This window comes from Olea europaea, chromosome 18, assembly GCF_002742605.1.
Source record: "Olea europaea var. sylvestris chromosome 18, O_europaea_v1, whole genome shotgun sequence".
NCBI lineage: Eukaryota > Viridiplantae > Streptophyta > Magnoliopsida > Lamiales > Oleaceae > Olea > Olea europaea.
Window position 1 is genome coordinate 131,845 of NC_036254.1, and position 17,864 is coordinate 149,708.

At 34.5% G+C, this 17,864-nt stretch overlaps 1 protein-coding gene across 5 annotated transcripts; it reads left to right on the forward strand.

Annotated features, from left to right (window-relative positions):
• The first annotated feature begins 13,719 nt into the window (after positions 1 to 13,719).
• On the forward strand, positions 13,720 to 17,857 carry LOC111367032. Of its 5 annotated transcripts, none has more exons than XM_022987713.1 (7): positions 13,731 to 14,379; positions 15,407 to 15,456; positions 16,020 to 16,107; positions 16,637 to 16,753; positions 17,326 to 17,429; positions 17,515 to 17,550; positions 17,646 to 17,857. In XM_022987713.1, the coding sequence occupies exons 1-5, from the start codon at positions 13,879 to 13,881 to the stop codon at positions 17,374 to 17,376; spliced, it is 807 nt and encodes a 268-aa protein (XP_022843481.1). In that variant the 5' UTR covers positions 13,731 to 13,878; the 3' UTR covers positions 17,377 to 17,429; positions 17,515 to 17,550; positions 17,646 to 17,857. The 5 variants fall into 5 exon arrangements, with proteins under 5 accessions (XP_022843483.1, XP_022843481.1, XP_022843482.1 ...); XM_022987714.1 differs by having other exon boundaries at positions 17,649 to 17,857; XM_022987711.1 differs by having other exon boundaries at positions 13,733 to 14,379; positions 17,326 to 17,550; positions 17,649 to 17,857.
• Positions 17,858 to 17,864: the final 7 nt, after the last annotated feature.

The window sequence follows — 17,864 nt, forward strand, 5'->3', positions numbered from 1 at the left end:
AATTTGGAAACTCAAATGGGGCAGTTGGCCATAGCATTGACTGGCAGAACACCAAGTAACTTGCCAAGTAACACAGAAATCAATCCCAAAGAGCAAGACAAAGCCATCACAACTCGAAGTGGAGTACAATTGCCTGAAATCCATGTCAAGAGATTGGGTGTGATTGAAGAGACATTTTCCCCTGCTGAAGAAAAGACTATTGTAAAGGAATCAACTCCAAAGGAAAATTCTGGAAAGTCACAGGATAAGACCAAAGTCACAGTCAACCCAATCGAGCCTCCGATTCCCTTTTCACAGCGGTTGAAGAAGCAAAAATTGAAGTAACAGTACAAAAAATTTCTAAAAGTTTTCAAAAAGCTCCATATCAACATCCCACTAGTCGATGCAATATTCCAGATGCCTAGCTACGCGAAGTTTTTCAAAGATATTATATCAAACAAATGCAAGCTGGAGGACCATGAGACAGTAATGCTTACGGAGGAATGCAGTGCCAGAATCCAGAAAAAGCTCCCACCAAAACTGAAAGATCCAGGGAGTTTCACTATCCCTTGCACAATTGGTGATTTTTATTTTGATAAAGTATTGTGTGATCTCGGTGCGAGTATTAACTTGATGCTACTCTCTGTTTTCAGGAAACTAGGATTGGGAGAGCCTAAGGCAACCATAGTAACCCTACAGCTAGCTGATCGATCACTTACACACCCACGAGGGATTATTGAAGATGTATTGGTCAAAGTGGATAAACTCATATTCCCAACAGACTTCTTGATTTTGGATATGGAAGAAGACAAGGACGTGCCTATTATATTAGGACGACCATTTTTGGCTACTGCAAGAGCCCTCATAGATGTGCAGCAAGGACAATTAACTCTGAGGTTGGGGGAGGAACAAGTCTCTTTTAATATTTTCAAGGCAATGAAATACCCCCAACGAGCCTAAAAGTTGTTTCCAGATTGAAGTACTTGACATAGGAATCCCCTATAATTTTGAGTTGAAGAAACAGCCAAACATTCATGAGGCCTGTATAGTACACTCTCCATCCATTCTTATCGATTGAAAGGAGATTAAGGCATTCAACGTGGGATTTCATACGGATGAGGAGAGAATGACAAACCACTTGGAGAAAGACAGGGATGAAATTCAGAGGATAACTGCAGTGCGGAACAAGACCATATTGAGAAAACTATACAGGACCTCCCAAGCCATATTTAAAGTGCCATAAAATACATGTGCCAAAAGTCGAGCTATCAACTATAAAATAGCGCTGATTAGGAGGCAACCCAACGTCTCTACCCTTTATTTATTTTATTTTGCATTAGTCTAGGAGTTTTCCAATTTTTCAACATTTTTATTACTTTAGGACATTGTTCATCCATGTATGTCAATAAATAGCCTAAGCACAATCCACATGAGTCCCAATGCATTGAGTACGAGTCACAAGGTTGAAGTCCTGTTTTAGTCGGTCATGGGTCAAATTGAACAAAGTGCATGATTAGAGCTAAACTTTGTTGGTGATTCATGTTTTTGTGATATAAACTTTATATTGAGACATAATTTATGCATCTTACACGCCAACAGTGTACACATGTACCTTGAAATAAGTTTGGGGGAATGGTGCATCACATGGATTCCTTCATGCACACCTAAGCTTATCAATTATCACCATAAGATATAATACACATACTTTGCACTTTTGTAGGATGTTGCCAAAAAGACCTCAACAGGAAAAGAGAATGTCGGCTCCACATATGGCATTGCAGGTCCCGATTTTCGACCACCTCCATACTGATCAGGGGAGTACTAGTTATCCCATTTCTTGTGCTTTCAGTTTATTTTGTCCCTCAATTATATGTATTTGAACTTCTACTTTATTTCAAAAATGAGGGCAATGTTATGTATAAGTTTGGGGGTGGCATAATTTGATATAAATGTGGCATTTAGATTTTTACCTCCATTTATCGTGTATTATTCATATTCCATCAATACATTTGCTTAATTGTTGCATTTTGTGTGCTTGTTGAGTGTTATGAAAATAAATAATAATCTGCATAGATTCTTCATTTTACTATATTGCTTGTTTTATGTTCTTTGTGGGCTTGATAGCCTTGCCGACTATGATGAGATTATTGGAAAATATATTCATAAACTTTGGATAGTGCTGAATAGATTAACAAATACTTGTGATGCAATACTTGACATCATCTATGCACGCTATTCATGCTTGACATGTTAGGTGAATGACTGAATTTTGAGCATAAAGTATGAAAAGAATGATAACCCTGTATTGAATTAACACATAAATCACCTTAAGACGGTTTTGAATTGGTTGAGCTATTATAGGGAGCATTGAGAGAAGCGCGAATTCCGTGCATGAAATTTTATTGTGTGGATTGTCTATACCAGTGAGATGAAAATTAGGTGAAAATCTTAAATTAGGGGTTGATTTTGAAAACTAAATGTCTGGAACAATAAGGGTATAAAATTAATTTGTGAGAATAAGACACTTCTTTTCATGCCTTTATGACTCGAGCAAGTAAGCCTGTAAGGATATTTCAAAATCTGGTGCTCTAAGGTCAACTGGCCTAGGAGTCACCAGCCAAAAACTTCCTAAAGGGGTCATATAGAAAGTAAGAGGGAAAGAGATTAATAAAAAGTCATTTGATCGAGCCTTTATAACTCAAATGAATAAGCATGCAAGGGTGTGAAACCTAATGCCCTAAAACCAACTGGTTTGGGAGTCATCGGCTTACAGCTCGCTAAAGGGGTTATATAGAAAGCAAATGAGAAGATGATATATAAATAAATAAATAAATAAATAAAAATTAGAAAGTGAGAAAAACAAAAGAGAGACAATAACATGAAGAAAAACTCTTAGACATTTGGTTGAGGAAACTATATCTTTGAGGCGAGGCATATAACCTATTTTAATCTTGAGTGTCAAAGCAATCAAACTTGGGAGAGTCTTTACTTGTTGAAATGTAAACTTGTGATAGTGAGATTAATCCAAACTACGAAAGGGTGAGCACTACAGCTATGTAAACTCCTAATTTTAAAACACAACCCCGGGATAATTGAGTGAAAAGAATAAGTTTGGGGGTTGTGTATCTCTCGAGTGAGTAAGGATACATTTGACCACTTGGGGTCGAGACTCAACCCATCACGAATTTGATATGTTGGCATGAATTCACACAGACACGTCAAGTATGCATTTAACAGGTAAATGTTGATATCATTTTTGCACTGATAAATTTTAATAAAGTGAAATACTTAGTCCAATCCTGAGCCAGGGTAGGTTATTAAGCCATGTTTGTTCAGAATTCAGCCACTATATAGTTTGAGGACAAATAATAGTTCAAATTTGGGGTTTTGATAAGTGTATTTTTGCACACTTATTTAGATCACAAACATGATTTAATTAGGAGCAAAATGTTTAAATTATGACTTAATCTCTTTGAATTTATGCAATGTAGACGTTTCTATGGAAATGGTGAAATTCAGGAGAAAAGAGCCGAAAATGACTAAAATGGAGTAAAGTGATAGTTCAAGGACCAAAGTGCAATTATCCAAAAATATGGTCCGAAGGACAAATCAAGGAAGTGAATGAGCTAAGTACCAATTTAGTGATATTATGAGATGATGGACTTGATGGAATTCACGAGAAAAAGAAGCAAAAAGGACCAAAATGAATCGAACTGAAAGTTCGGGGACCAAGTTGCAAATAATCCATAGATGAGACGGGAAATGGAATGAAGATATAAGAGTGTTAGAGGTCAATCGGATGATGAAAGGAGTCAAAGAGGTGAAATATGGTCGAAGTATTATCAAGTATCAACTTTCAAGCGAAAAAGCTATGCTCGTGATTTTTAGTCTCTACTTTATGTCCATTTTTGGCATAGTAAACATCAGAATTTGAGAAGTCTATTTCTATCAAAATGTAGATGTTTGAGTTTTCTTCTCAATGCACTTTGAATCACTTCAATTGGAGATCAGAAGAGAAAGTTATGACCAAAATACTAAAAGTTGTTCGACGGAAATAATGACATAACCATGCGGTCGCATGATAGAAACTCCTATGCGGTCGCATAGAGGCATCCCAAGAAATTATTCTCAAATCTTTTTTACTCTATGCTATCGCATAGAAATATACTATGCGGTCGCATTGAGCAATTCGGAGGCCGAATCTGCAGTTTCCTTATTTCGTCGAAACTCTTGTGGAAACAAGATTTTTAGGGTCCTATATAAACAAAAAAACTCGACCAAAATGAAGGGGACGCCGTTTTTAGAAGAAAAAGAGAGATTTTGAAGGAGAAAATGAAAAGAGAACAAGGGAAAAATATCGCGCCAATTGAAGAATTGATTGAAACTTAATTCGGGTGATGACGTTTCTTCAATTATTTTTGTATTTTCTTCTTTTTACCATGTTAGGCTAGATTTTCATGTGCTAGGAGATTGATATACCATGTAATTTGATCTTTAATTTTCTAATTTTGCAATTTGATATTGAGACATATTTCTATTGTTTTGAATGATTTATATGCAATTATTGTTTCCGCAATTAAGAGCTCGTAATTGTGTGAGTTTGGGTGATTTAATCTTGCATTCGAGAGAATTGAAATAAGTTTGACATAATATAAATTATTGTAGAGTTCGATAGGGGATAAAAATATATCGATATGCCCTACGTGAATCTTTAAGTGTTCATAAAACCGCATGCATTTTTACATATGCACTTGTCATAGAAATGTAGGTTGGTGGTATGTAAAATTACATTCGATACATCTCAAGAGAGAGTATTGGATAGACTTAGGAACATTGATTCATCACAATCGAAGTGTGTTGTCACATTGTGAAACTAGGGTTTTAAAGTGATAATTGCATGGAAAATCCTGATCCTAGTGTGTTTAACTTCTATTGATTACAACAAACGTGCATTTTTAACATTTGATTTCATTTTAGAGTGTTAAAAATATTGTTTTGCATATTTAATTTAATTCAATCATAAAAATTGTATAATTAGGGTTTTCTTTCCAAAATTAGGGTTTTAATTAGGTTCACATTCACTTTAGTAATTTAATTTCGGTTAAAGCGACGATAAGTAAAATTGAATTAATCAATCTCTGTGGGATGATATTCAGACTCATTTAATCCACTTTATTACTTGTTAACGAACTGTACACTTGCAGTAGTTTTAAATTGAAAGAAATAATTTCGTGAAGAGATTGTAAAGTTTTCCCCTTTCATTTATACAAAGAAAGTTTCCCCCATCCTTACTTGTTTTCCATATATTACTTACTTCAAAATTCTCTTCTCAACGTGGGTATAATTTAGCCTCATTGGTTAAATTATTTGTGGGCGTAGAAAGACTGACTTAACGTTTTCTCGTGAGGTGCGGCTTTGAGGCTATGTGAATTCTGATGTTTTGCAGCATGCGTGTGGAAAAGAAGAGATTGTGCATCTTTTAGGCCCATTTGATTTTCATTTTTCTCAAAATGCATTTTTCTCTCTTTTTTTTATTACACATTCTTTATTAAAATAATATTATACGTAAATAAAAAACTTTTCCTTATTTTTCATCCACATATTCTCTATCAATCTATTATTCTAAAATTCATTTTTCCATAAAAATAGGTGTCAAACACGCTCTTAGTATTTTTATCATAACTTTTTCTCCCAATTCTGATTGAGGTAATTCAAAATGCGTTGGAAAGCACTCAAAGGACTACAACTTTACTTTAGATATCATTTTCCAATTCGAACCTTTTTCTATGTATAAAATGAGTCTCAATATGGCAACTTTGAATCACTTACAATTTAGCCATTTTCTTCAAATTTGGCAACTTTCGCTTATTTCCTTCAATTTTATCAACCTATATCATAACATCAAAACCCACATTAAAATACTCTAAAATTTGTAGGAATTAGCTAAATATCAAGTTTAGATGGTGTCTAAAGTATGATTGAAATACACTATCACACAACATCCTAGGTTTTATTGGCCTCAAGAGTCGCAAGTTCTGCTTTCATAGCCTGTCTATATGAGGAAGGAATGGAAATCGAATAAAGGATGTCAGACATAGAACCATGGGAGGAAAAATCATACCAATCCATTGGGCGAGAAATGCGACGAAGAGGAACAGAAGGAGGCAGATCAACTGGTGCAAGATCTGATGCCCTAGGTGGAGGATCGGAGAGGCTTGGGAGGACAGTCATCTGAGAAAGAAGATCTGGACTAGAGATAGGTGCAGCATGCTTGCAAGTGTAAACAAGATTGTAGAGAAATTAGGTAATGCAGAAAAATGTAGGAGAGGAGAAACCACCGTCTCCGAATTGAAGAAATATTGTTTTTTTTAATATTAAGTGAAATTCGAATTCGTTGTGTTTTAGGGTCATAACATACATACCCTTTTTGGGTCCCATCATATCCTAGATAGGCGCACTTTACAAATTGAGGAGTGGGTTTTATCATTTCATGTGATCGTAAATGAACAATATGCACATACCCAAAGGGGTGAAGATGAGGATATGTGGATGAAGACCAAGAAATTTATAAAATGGAGAAGCATTATTAAGAGTAGGAGAATGTAATCGACTTATGAGATGCACAACGGTAGACAATGCTTTACACCAAATATGAGGGAACGAAAGAGTTAATTAAAAGAGCTCGAACAATATCAAGAAGGTGATGGTTCTTGCGTTTTGCTCCCCTATGTTGTTGAGAGGTAAAAGGGCGAAATCATTGAGAAATAACACCTTTAGTTTGTGGAAAGATTGAAAAGTGCTAGACCTTCAAAATCAAATCTCAAAAATCTTGATTAAGGAAAATTCATTGTTGAATTTTTCTGGGACATTGAAGAAATGCCATGTGGACAAACCCCTTACGTGATATTGTATGCTAGATATTTCCTGAGACTTGAATTTTCCTTGAGCCACATATATAATAGGAACCGGTGCTACATGATTTTGTTGTTCGAAAGAGGCACGAGTGATAAGAAGTTGCTCATCCTCCATCTGTAATTCACTCAAAGAACTATCCAGCGTTAGGATAGACTCGCGATTCATGAGGCTGGACCTGATGGGTTCAAATTCATTTCGCAATTTTATGAGAAATTGATCCATTTGGTGATATCATGTGCAGTTTTAGACTGCTTGCAAGCTGTCAGGTGAAACCGATGCATAAATGATATCTGTGTACTCAGCCTAAAGATTAGAAAACCCTGAACAATATTCTTCAAGAGAGCATGACTCATGAGAAAAATTTCCCAATTCCAATTCCAACTGAAGCCACCGAGCATTGATGCTTTGAGTATAGATCTTCTTTAAGAACTCTTACATAGCACGGGCTGACTTGTAAGGCCTGAGATTAAGAACAATGTACGCATCAACCGATCCAATGATCTAGGCCGTAATCTGTGAATCTTTGATTTTTCACGCAATATACTTTTCTTTATCCTTCTCTTGATCGGGGGGTGGGAAGTTTCCATCAATATGTCTCCACAAATCACCTTTGCCTTCAACTAATAGTTGAAAGTGAAAAGTCCATGAAGAGTAATTTTTTCCAGTGAACCGAACAAAATACAGATAGATTTATTCTTCTCAGTTGCCATGATAAAATCGTGTACCAAATTAATATTTAATTTATAATGAGCCCAACACTAATAGCCCAAAACTATTCAATTTCCCACAGCCTAATAACAAAAGCCCAGATAAATATTCAATTTTCCAATGATCCAAACTTCAATACAATGCCACTGAATGATTTTCAACTGTGACTTCCAAAATTGATGAACACGCACAAGACAACGCCGAATATTTTCTCCAATCCTACAATTGATGTTGGAAAGAAACTATTGTGACCGAGTCCCAATTATAGTTACTCTGACGGTCGCGATTGAGCTCCAACCCCAAAGACCTACTGAACTTTAGACGACACTAAAAAGTCGAGAGAGATGCTGAGCTAAGGCTTTGAATTCGAGGAACAGAAGGTCGACTATAGTTGTCGACCACAATGAAGAGCCCTCCAATGACAGGCGGCGTCTGGAAACTCATGAGGAGATCCCTGGTTCTAGAATTTATAGGGCTCTGATACCATGACAATATTTTGGTCGAATGATCTTCCTTTTTGTCTTTTATTTATATATGTTTATATGAATATATGAGAAAACGAAATTACAATCGGGAGCTATAGAAGGAAAGCTATAAATCATTCTTATACAAGGAAAATTGTAAATTCAATAATTAATTACGTCGCTAATAGTTATAACTTATATGTGATAAGACTTGAAATTCCATCATAAAAGATAAACCTTATTAAGAGGAGTAGCCCCATTCCTTTATTTAGATGTCCCTACATGATGGTGGCTTGGGTGAGCGGTCCAAACTTGAAATTCGTATGTTCTTTTTTTTTTTTGGATCAACTACTCATTCAAGTTTAATGGGCTTTATTATCATGTTAAAGACTTGATATTCCATCTTAGAAAGGTTAATGTTATTAAGAGGAGTAGCTCCAATTTCTTATAAGTTAGTCTATGTTTTTATCTTTATTTTAAGTTGGATGAGATTCGAACCATGAGCTTCTATTCTGATCATTGAAAGCCTGACCACTCTGACATCCATTGCTTTTGACACTTAACTCAACAAAATAATATATATTACATTTATTGGGTTTAATAAAATTATAAAGATTCAAAAACAAGCTCTTCGTTTAAATTATACAAAACTTGACAATAATGTCATTTAGTGAATATACGGTTTATTCTTATAACAGAATTATTTATGTTCACTGTAAACAAAATAATTGTTATATTTAAATTTTAGGCCTTGTTTTGTTTTCATTTTTTTCAAAATACATTTTATCTATTTTATTTTAACCATACATTTTTCAATAAAATAATATTACACATAAATTCAAAACTTTTTACTTATTTTTAACATCACGTTCTTCATGAAATCACTATTTTCAAATGCATTTTTTGCTTAAAAAAAGGACATCAAAGTGGCTCTTAATACTTTATTGCGGCTGACGGTCGACAATCAACTGCTGTTCGTGCTGACTCAAAATCCTGGATTCGCCACTGCTCTCATTGGGGAGAAAACAAATTTGTAGTCCCCTCATTTATCTAATGGGCACTGCTGGTATCAAATGGGCCGCCACAAGCACATGGAGAAGAGATGTAGGTGCCACAGTAAAGATAAGAGGGAACCCTCTGTATGCAGAAGCATATTCAATTGGCCGACTTCCTGAAAACTTCGATTTGCAGCATTGTCTCTGTTTTCCGTGGTCAGATGCTGAACAGTGAAAAAACAGTCTTGAAAAGGACTGGATCATTAGTTGTAAGCCTCTGTATGGAACCCATGAACTCCTTTCACAAAAATTGCGTCTTTTCTTAGATTTTCAAGCTATCTGGTGGTTCATCTACTCGAAGTGAACACATTTGCAATGTATTCTATAATTTGGTTCGAGTTCAAAATTTTCCAGATAAGCAAAGCAAAACAATAAGACTACCCTTTTCTTACTGATTGTTCTTGATTTCAAATATTTAATTGAAGTTGTCTTTGGCTTGCATACTCAAGAAATAATTGGAAATAAGTAGGGGCGGAGCCAGGAATTTTATCTAGTGCGGGCAAAATTTAATCAAAGTCGAATTTTTCGATTATGGATTTAATGATATTATGACAACGCTAAAAATAACATAACGACAACACTAATAAGATAATTATTTCTTCCTTATTCTAGGATCTATAGTAAGTTGTGCAACATCAAAATTCATTTTATTCGATATCTTCGCATCAACATTTTCTACGAAATATTTTTTTTTAAAGAATCTCTACATTGACACTTCACACTAAAATAAACCACAAGTAACAATTAAGTACTAATTGATAAGAAAAGAACTACTAATTTTTACAAATTGGTAGAATACCATAAAATCATTACTAATTGTTTAAATAATTGACAAAAATCAAAATTTCAAGAATCCATCACAAATATTACCAATATTCAACATTCACATAATCAAAATCCTTAATATTAAGCAAAAAAAAATCACATGAACAAGAAAATTTTTGCTGCAAATTTGAGGGCCCAAGAATATGTGGGTTTTAGAAAAGAAATGAAATTTGAAAATATTTCAAAACGAGAGCAGATTTAAAGAAAATTTTTAATTTCTTACTGAGGGAAGAGAGTCAGAAAATGTCGTTGTACACTTGGAGTTGGAGTAAATTAGTGTATGGGTTGGACTATAAATAAATGAAAAACATACCTTAAAAAAAAAAAATTGAATTGACCATGGGCTTGGGCCAAAAGTCCAGTGCGGGCATTTGTCGGTACTGGACTGTGCATGGCTCCGCCCATGGATAGAACAACATATTTTGTGGGTTGGTTAGTTGTTGAGAGTTCATTTGCCTTTTTAATGGTTTTGTTTAATTTGTTCAATTAGTCAAAGCCAAGACAAGAAGACAACCACCTTTCCCTGAGATCCAGAGTTTGATGACAGAGAATTGTTTTATATGCTTGTTATGTTGAACTAACCCAACAACAAACAGAAACTAGCCAATGGATTTTTCCAGCACAAGTAATTTGAAAGTTGATCTAGTTGGCAGTTGGGCCTACCTAAGCAAATTGCAATTTATCACTTCAAATATTTCCAGAAGCAAGCTTTTTTCTGGCTCAGGTGGACAGAGTACAGCAAGAGAGCTGGCTGCCTCGTTTGCTCGAGCGAATGGAAGAAATGCAAGCAAGGCCTTCTCTGCAGGTGGTCCGCTCAGAAATACTAACAGATGTGCCTCTCCTATGATAAGAAAAAACATAACACGTATTACATTTAATTTACAGAACTAAGTACCACAGCTATCTAGCTATCAATTGATTGCTTCTGAACAAAATTTTTGTCATCTTTACAGAACAAATCAAACTCAGGCAATTCTGGAAATCCATAGAAACTGTGAAATGCAATACTTCTTCAACACTTGAGAATACCTTGTTTACCAATCTTGCAATGGAATCAAATCCTCCCACAAGCACCGAAGTAACATGTTGCTGCCTGCACTATTTGTTAAGATCAACATTGGAGGGTAAAATGTTATAGTTTTTGTTGTTAATGAATCTTAAGGCATAACGATACCCCAGGGCGAGGAGGCAGTTAACAGAAGCGGGGAATCTCGCTGCCAAGCTGCGATAGAAATCGTCTCATGGCTATGAGTCCGCGCCATAAAATTCAAAACCTCCACCATGAAAATAAACAACGAGAGATAGCTTATGAGTGGTTCTTGGGACATAGAGGCAGAACCAAAGGTTGCGAGATCGTGCAGATTCTTGTAAGAAAATAATGTTAAGTTTGAGTCTCAACGAGAATGGTAGGTAAGACATTGTAATTTGATCTGCTGCCATTAACAATAAATTGGTAATAATTTTTCTGTTCGTGTGTTGTGTGTAAAATGAGGTGAGGGGTTGAGTATTATATAGGAGGAAGATCATATATAAGCTTCATAGTATTGATATTCGACAGCAAAAGCATCCATGCATATGGTTCCCAATTTTCTGTTCCATTTGGTATTTTAAGCAAAGCCGCCGCCTGGTGAAGCTTTCTAAAATCTATTGTTTTGGTCATGACCGGAAGCTTTAGTTTTGACCCTTGAGTAGGTTTTGTTTTCTGAGGTCAACTTCAAAAAATTCTCTATTTATAAAGAGCATCTTAAGCATAATAGAGAGTATCTTTAAATATATAAAGTAAATTTTTCTATGCATTCCAACAAGTTCTCTATATTGACTCTTCATTTTGTTTTTTCCAATGAATATTTATTGATTTCTCATCATCTTTTAGTTAAGATAATTTTTATCATGTTATCATCAATCAATTCAAATGTAATTTGAATAATTTTTATTGTAGAGTATTGAAATTTGTAACTTATATAATGTAATTATTGTTAATTAAGAATAGAAAGTGAATTTGACTATCTAAATTTAGCTTTTGTTTGATCCCCATGTTAGGGGGAAAATGTATTTTTGAATAGTGTATAAATGAAAAATATGTAGTTAAAAAATAAATAAATAAATTTGAATTTGAGTGTAATGTTATTTTATTAAAGAATATGCGGTTGAAATGATATCAAAATGCCGTTTAAATTGAATATTAGACCTCTACATGAAGATTTGAGTTTTGATGTCCAAATTTGAAAGTATTGTTTGAAAATGTGCTAGCTTTCAAGAAAGTTGGGCCCAATTCGTCCCTTGATCATCCCTTTGAAGACTGAGTAAGGTGAAGCCGGCACACGAGCCACTTGACGTCCGTCTCCAATTTACACTTTTCCTTTATTTTATTTTTTTTAAATGCATATTGTAGTTAGATTAGCTGCTCGGGAATCATTGGGACGAGCTGGCTCGCTCAACATCAAGCCAAGCAGTGACCAACACTTCGTCTCGTAAGAGTGATTTAGTGCTTGGCTTGTCAAATTTGAGATCCCTAATTTTTTCACTAAATTTTAAACTCGCTAAATTTTTAACAGTGGTGGTACAACTAATAGGACCTAAATCGAGACAACAAATCCCTTGGAAGTTGGGATGAATCTTAAATTGAAATTTTTACATTTTCATTCACTTGTGTATTTTTTATTTTTCGTAGTTGGAAAATTCTTTCATCTATTGTCTCGATATATTATTTCACAAAATTCAATCGTTAAGAATTGAATGGTGGTATTAACTGCTGGTTATGGTTATGCATGCGTAGAACGAGTTCAATCAGCTTGATTGATGTAGTGAATGCTATTATATTATAATTAGGACTTAAATCATTGATTCATTTAGATATCAAATAACATGATTCGAAAGATGTATTTTTATTTTTTACTTCTGTTTTCATGGTTGGGATTTATAGAACAAATATATTTAGGGTCCGTTTTGATTGCGAAGATGGAATTTGAGTGGAAAAAAGGAATTCTAGGAAATTAAATTGCCAAAAAATTGTTTTACTGAAAATTGTCAATTATTGTGTTTAATTGGTATAATTTTTCACATAAAAAACATTGAAATAAAAGTATTTTTTGATATTCGTTTGATTTTGTTTTACATGAAAATTGTCAATTAAAGGAATACAATTTACTGGTATTGAAGATAAAATTTGTTTCAAAAAAAATCATCTATCTTTTGATATTCGCTTGACTTTGTTTTACATGAAAATTATCAATTAAAAAAAATATTTTTTTTCATAATTAGGGATAGATTTTGTTTCCATTTTAATTAAAAAAAAAAAATCGCTTCCTTGAAAATCAAGAAAATGTCCATATGACAAGAAAACCATGGGAAAAATTTGCAATCAAACATGGTAAAAGTGGGACCGTGGGAAATTGCAATTCATTTTCCATCGAAATCATGGCCTATCAAACATGTTTTTTTTTTTTTTTTTTTTTTTTACGGGAAAACTCGCGACCGCTATTTTTCGAGTGCACACTAGGTAAACTTTCGAATTGATGCAATAGCCTGCAAACTATGTCAGTCAGGTAAATTACACTAAGCAAGCGATGTGCGATAGACACCGAGAAAATGTTGATAGAGAAAATCGAACTTGAAAACAAAGGCTTTCACGCTTATTAATTCCATCAACTCAACCATCCATGAGGGGCAACATGGCCTTATTTTTAATCCTCACAATCAAATGTTCTTCCATTCCGGGATGGAAGGTGTCCACTGTCCAGCTAGTACCAAGCCGAAACTAATTAAAATATTATTATTATTCATTTGTTTATTTATTTATTTATTTTTATTAACTTCTAAATGAAAATTGGATCCAAGTGATCATATGCCAATTCAGATTCCATTATTCACAGAGTCACTCACTGGTTACGATTAATGGATAATGGTGGTATGAACCCTCAATACAGTGCAAAATGAAGGCAAATCCTTACACTGCAAATTCTCCACCCTTTTCTTCCCCAATTTTCCTCCTTTCTACCCCCAATTTTACGCCAAATCATGCTAATGGCAGAATAATCAAAGCATCATTATCACCATCATCTTCTTCAGACGAAAAGAAGAGCAAAATCGAAATAAGGGTTTGTACTAACAGGACTTGCAGGAGACAAGGATCATTGGAAATTTTCCAAGTGCTCTCTGGAATTGCGCCTCCACACGTTTCTGTGATTTCTTGCGGGTGCCTCGGTCGATGTGGGGCGGGCCCTAACGTTGTCGTTTTGCCCGAGGGTGCGTTTTTAGGTCACTGTGGGACTCCAATCAAGGCCGCGAATTTGATGTCGTTAGTTTCCGGGATTGATAGTAGCGAGGTCGAGAGTAGTACAGAAAATTGCTTGAAGGCATTGGCGTTGAGGAAGAGAGCTGAGGATGAAACGAGCCTCGGAAATTTCTCCATCACTTATAATTTGCTGTCACAGGTACAGATAAACGATTTTTATAATAATTATAAATATTGCTTTTGATGCTATAGTTAAAGGGTGGCAACTTGCAAGATAATATGCTTAAAGCATGTACTGATCTACAGTGTGATTATAGACCATAATTGGTATTTTTATCAAGATAATATTCTTGAAATTGGATGCAAACAAAATTTAGCAAAGCTGAAAGTTTTAATCATTTCCTTTGCAATTCTTTATGCTGAATGGAGGAATTTCCAAATGAAACAAACCTTTCACTCAGTTTGTTAAGTAGCATTCAAGTGGGGTATTTGAAAGCTAGCCGGTAATCTCTATAACAGAGTTTGTGATAATATGTTTCTAAGCTAGAGATTTTCTACAAGGGAAGATGTTTGTACATTATTATGCTGACCTGCTTTAGTATTCTAATTTTTTTTTAATTTTTTTTATTTTTTATTTTTTGGGGAAATGTATTAGAGCATCTCTAAGAAACTCTTTATAGCATTTTATGCATAATAGATTGCATCTTTAAATTTAGTGAGGAATTTTTTATACACTCCAACAATGCTCTCTATATTGACTTTTCGTTGTGCTTTTTTCAACAAATATTTTTCCTCATCTTTTATTTAACATAATTGTTTATGTCAATATCCAATCAATTATGAGTAATTTAATGAGTAGAGTATTGAAATTATAGCTTATTAAATGCAAGCATTATAAAGAATAGAGTCCAAACTTGGAGAGCGAAACCAATTCTCTCTTTTAAAAAAGTTAAAATTAAAATAGAGAGTCATTTGGCCCATATTTTTATGCATTTTCTCTCTAAAATATGGAGCATCTTGAAGAGATGCTCTAACCTAAATAGTTTTTGTTGAGGAGCTTAATATAGTAGCTTAGAATCTAAAATGTTGGTAACTATGGAAATTTCATGCACTCCTCGCTCTTCCCTAGCATTTAGCTATAAAGGAATCGTGGTGTAAATATTTCGGAAGCACTGATATTGGTGCAGAAAGGCACTGATGATCAAAAACCCATGTTTCCATTGCAGGCTATAGATCTTAATCCGTTTGGGGGTGTCCATATTTTGTACAAGGACAGGTTTGTGGCCCCTTAATTTTATGCAATTATCCACAAAAAAATCCAGAATCTGTATCTTCTGAAAAATAATCACATTATGAGGATTTGAGATATCCTTTTGCTCCAATAATACTAGCGTCCCAATGAATGCTCATTCCATTACTTAGCCATTGTTTGAGCCCCATTTTGAGAGAAAAAATGCATTTTTGAATAGTGTATTGATGTGGAATGTGTGGTTAAAAAATAAGGAAGAGTTTTGAATTTGCGTGTAATATTATTTTGTTGAAAAATGTGTGATTGAAATGATGTCAAAATACTGTTAAAGAATGCATTTTTTTTCCAAAGAATGGGGGCTCATACAAGGGATTAATCTATAGGAGCTTGTTATTCTGCCTCCCCATTATCTCCGATAAATTTTCAATGTTGAAGACTGCTTCATTATTCATTGATGTTTAATAGTTTCGTGATTTAGCTGCTGTGTCCTGCCTACTCTTTAACATTCATGTATGATGTCTTTAGTATTACTCTACATTGTGAGGAACCTACTTTACAAAGGATAGTTATAACACTGTAGTTTTAGTCAGATCTGCAGCCAGGTTGGCAATGGGAGACACAGCTGGGGCACTTGAAGATGCTACAAAGGCTTTGACTCTTGCCCCTAACTATCATGAAGTGAGTTTAATTGTTATGAATATTCAAGTACAGAGAAGCCATCCACTCAGTTGGAAACATGGCATCTAGAATTCATTTTATACCTGTGGACTTCTGGTAATTCATAAAGTGTAAACTTACAGGATTTGCACATGAATTCTGATTGGTGTTTTACCCTGGAAGATGATATGAAGCTTGAACAATTTCCTGATCACTAAATGTATACAATTTGCTATTGAGAGAAGTAAAAATATTAGTTCATGGTCAATATGATATAATATTCATGTTTGTTGTCGGAAAAATAGTTAGGTTTTTTTATTTCTTTTCCTGAGATCCAATACCTACATTAGGCATTTGCAAGAAAATTAATTCCCCTAAGTGTGCAAATATCTCCTTGGAATATATGAGCTTCAAGAGCAAACACATTCACACATTTTCATTATATATGTATTTGTAAGGTTGTCAGTTGATCACATGATTGTGATGTATGAAGCTAGATTTTCAAAAATTAAGTGTCATCGTCTAGATGTTTATCAATTTTGAATTACAGGGTTATATTTGCCATGCTGACACTTTAATGGCTATGGATCAATTTGAAGCAGCGGAGGAGTCCTATTCAATAGCTTTAGAATTAGAGCCCTCAATCCGTCGCTCCAGATCATTCAAGGTATAGTCAGCATTCACAAATCTTATCAAACATTGGATTTAGCGGACAGGTCTGATATGCATGCTCCTTTTGGTGTGACTATAGGATTTAAATAATAATCTGTAGAAGGTGAGAGCCCAACTAACAGTAGCAGTAATCTTTCCTGCCATGAAATAGAAATTGGACCTAATCTGCAGAGTTGGTGGATGGTTTATCACGGGAAGGGGACTCCCTAAATTATATCTTTTATCAATCTCTTTTTTTTTTTTTATTTATTTGGCTCCAAGCTAAAGAATCTGCACTAAAATTCTGTCTGGTGTGAATTGGAGAATACTCTGCTTTATCAATTTTGAATATCATCATACGTGTACTTACGAAGTCCACAAATCAAGAGGAAATAAACTATCAAATGGGTTGTTAGAGCTGGCTTTGTTTTGCTCTTGAAGTTAATTTTACATTGGGTTTGCTTGAGGGTTTTCTATTTTCCTTGCCTAAAAGTCAGTATCTGAGAATGTTGTGAAAAGCCTTTGCATTCTCTTCTTTATCAGTCATGTCTAAGAAGATAAACTTAGTAACCATCATTTTTGTTTCAGGCTCGAATTGCAAGGCTTCAGGAGAAAGTATTTCCTTCAAATTTGGGTTGACTTGATGTTATGTTTGGCATTGCTTGTGTCAAAGAATTGTAATGGAACTAATGGTAGATTAGTTATCACCTTTTTTTCTAGTGTTCGTTGGCTGTCCTTGTATTAAATTGATCAAGTATGGGTCTCCTTTGGAAACAGTGCTACTTGCATGTGAAAATAGCGAACACTTCGTAGGTAAGTTACCTTACTATAATATTTTAGAATTAATGGTGTCTTAACATCTCTTGAAATACATGTTAATCTCATCCTCACTTTGATCTCCATTGTAGTAGCACCACTTCCGTAGAGAATCAGTTGCTAGTGTACCAGTGGCAATATCAGAGGAATGCAGCAGCAAAGTTAGCACATATTACTTTCAGCAATTAGTAAGTATTGCAAGTGTTCAGAGAATCATTATCTTCATCGAAGTTATAATCTTTTGTTGAAAATGTTGTCTAATCATCTGGTGGCAATCTTATGTAAATTTTAACATTGGAATTAAGACATTA